General features: G+C 67.0%; 1 protein-coding gene across 1 annotated transcript in view; it reads left to right on the top strand.

The window, feature by feature from the left end:
* Positions 1–2,106, top strand: part of IPO4 (importin 4) — a 14,236-nt gene that overhangs the window by 4,884 nt on the left and 7,246 nt on the right. Inside the window, exons 11-16 of the mRNA XM_025192815.1 lie at positions 40–204; positions 435–488; positions 683–792; positions 1,153–1,261; positions 1,562–1,691; positions 1,867–1,980. Coding sequence (XP_025048600.1) covers positions 40–204; positions 435–488; positions 683–792; positions 1,153–1,261; positions 1,562–1,691; positions 1,867–1,980 — 682 coding nt within the window. The remainder of the gene's footprint in view (positions 1–39; positions 205–434; positions 489–682; positions 793–1,152; positions 1,262–1,561; positions 1,692–1,866; positions 1,981–2,106) is intronic.

Here is a 2,106-nt window from a genome sequence, read left to right as displayed (position 1 = left end):
TGGAAGAGGAGGGGTCTCCCCCCCTCCTCCCCCCCCCAGGCACTGGTGCGGCAGCGACTGGTGCCGGTGGTGCTGGGGGCGCTGTTCCCAGTGCTGAGCGCGGCACCGCCTCCTGGGCGCATGGACCCCGAGGATGAGGACGAGGATGCTGAGGACCCTGACGGGGGGCTGGGCCTGCAGACGCCCAAGCACGCTGCTGCTCAGGTCAGTCCCACTGCCAGGCTTCCTCTTTCCCAGTGTACCGCGGGGGTGCGAGATGGGCGGAGCTCCAGGGATTGGGGGTGGGGCTGGGTTTGAGTTGCTCTGGAGATGGGGCCCAGCTTGGGGGCAGGACTTGGTGAGTCTGGGGGTATCTGGGGTTCTTGGGGGCAGTGCCAGGATGGATTGGGCAGAGCCTGTACTCCCCCTGACCCCAATCCCTGCTTGCCCCCCAGGTGATTGACATGCTGGCCTTGCACCTGCCCCCCGAGAAGCTCTTCACGCACCTGGTGAGCGGGGACATCTGTCTGTCCGCAGCGGGCGGCAGAGGGTGGGGGCCATCTGGGCTGGGGGCCAGTGGGTAACAGTGCACCCATCGCCAGGGGTGGGGAGCAGTATGAGGCTGCCTGGGTTTTAGGGGGATGGCAGCAGGGTTGCGTCTGCCTGCCTGCCCCCACAATGCCCGCATGTCCGTGCCCTCCAGATGCCACTGGTGCAGGGGGCGCTGGGCAGCGCGGACCCGTACCAGCGCAAGGCCGCACTCATGTGCCTCGCCGTGCTGGCTGAGGGCTGTGGTGACCACATCCGCTCCCGGTATGTGCTCCTAGGAGGAGGGGTTTGGGGGCGGGGTGCTGGGACACCCTGGGAGTGGGGCTTCTAGTGGGGCCTGGTGTCAGGGCTTGGAGAGGTGGTGGGGCTTGGGGTAGGAAGGCAGGGCTCCCTGGGGGAAGCTGGGGCATGAGATGGGTGGGTGGGGCACCCTGGGGGCAGGGCTAGAAGGGGTGGGGCTTGGATAGGTAGGTGGGATACCCTGGGGCGGACACAGGGTTCTTGCTTGCTGGGGTGGAAAGCCAGGGGTGGGGCCAGGTCAGGGAGTCCCTGGTGCCCCACCCCTGCAATGCTAGGGTGTGGGGGCTGAGGGTGCCCTTTACCCTGTCCTGTTCCTGCCCGCAGGCACCTTCAGGAGCTGTTGGCTGTGCTGTGCCGGGCACTGGGTGACGCCAGCCCCGCAGTGCGGGGGGCTGCGCTCTTCGCTCTGGGCCAGTTCTCTGAGAACCTCCAGGTGGGCGTGGCCTGGGGAAGGAGGCAGGGCTTAACGGAGCAGAGGAGTGGTGTGGGGGTGGAGCCTGTGAGGTAGGGCTTGGGCAATAGGGGTGGAGCTGAGATGGGGTCAGAGTGGGGTGCGGCTGGGGAGATAGGGCACAGCTTATGGGGTCAGTGAGGGGGCGGGGCCGAAGGGCAATAGAGGTGAGGCATATGGGGCAGATGGGCAGGGTCTAGCATGATAGGGACAAGGGCTGTGGTCAGAGGCAGGGCCTGGGAGGGCCGTGCCCTCCTCTGATGCACCCCCTGGGCTCCCCAGCCGGACATCGCAGCCTTTGCGGGCGACGTGCTGCCGCTGCTGCAGACCCACCTGGGTACGGTGGAGCCAGGGCGCGGCCCCCACCTGGCCAAGGCCTACTACGCCCTGGAGAACTTCCTCGAGAGCCTCGGTCAGTTGGGATCCAGGCGTCCAAGACCCCCACCCCTACCCCCATTTCCATCAGTGCTTGCATGGGGGACCCAGGTGTCTGGGACCCTCTTCCCCCCCCAATTTCCCCCCATGACTGCCCAGAGAAACCCAGGAGTCCAGGGCTGATGCGATGCCACTTTGCCCCCCACCACCAGGTACCGGCATCGAGCCATTCCTGCCAGGCCTGATGGAGCACGTGCTGGGCACCCTGCGTGGCCACGGCCCGCCCCGCACCAAAGAGCTCGTCATCAGCACCCTGGGGGCCATCGGTGAGTGTCACAGACCCCAGTGTCTGGGCTCCTCAACCCCAAGGGACCCTGGTGTCCGGGACACCCCTCCCCTACCTGGCATCTGGGACATTTCCTGTCCCCGCTGAGCCTGATCCATGGATGCTG

Source organism: Alligator sinensis, unplaced genomic scaffold (genome assembly GCF_000455745.1).
Source record: "Alligator sinensis unplaced genomic scaffold, ASM45574v1 scaffold128_1, whole genome shotgun sequence".
In the NCBI taxonomy this organism is placed as follows: Eukaryota; Metazoa; Chordata; order Crocodylia; family Alligatoridae; genus Alligator; species Alligator sinensis.
This window is presented reverse-complemented; position numbering and strand designations above follow the sequence as displayed.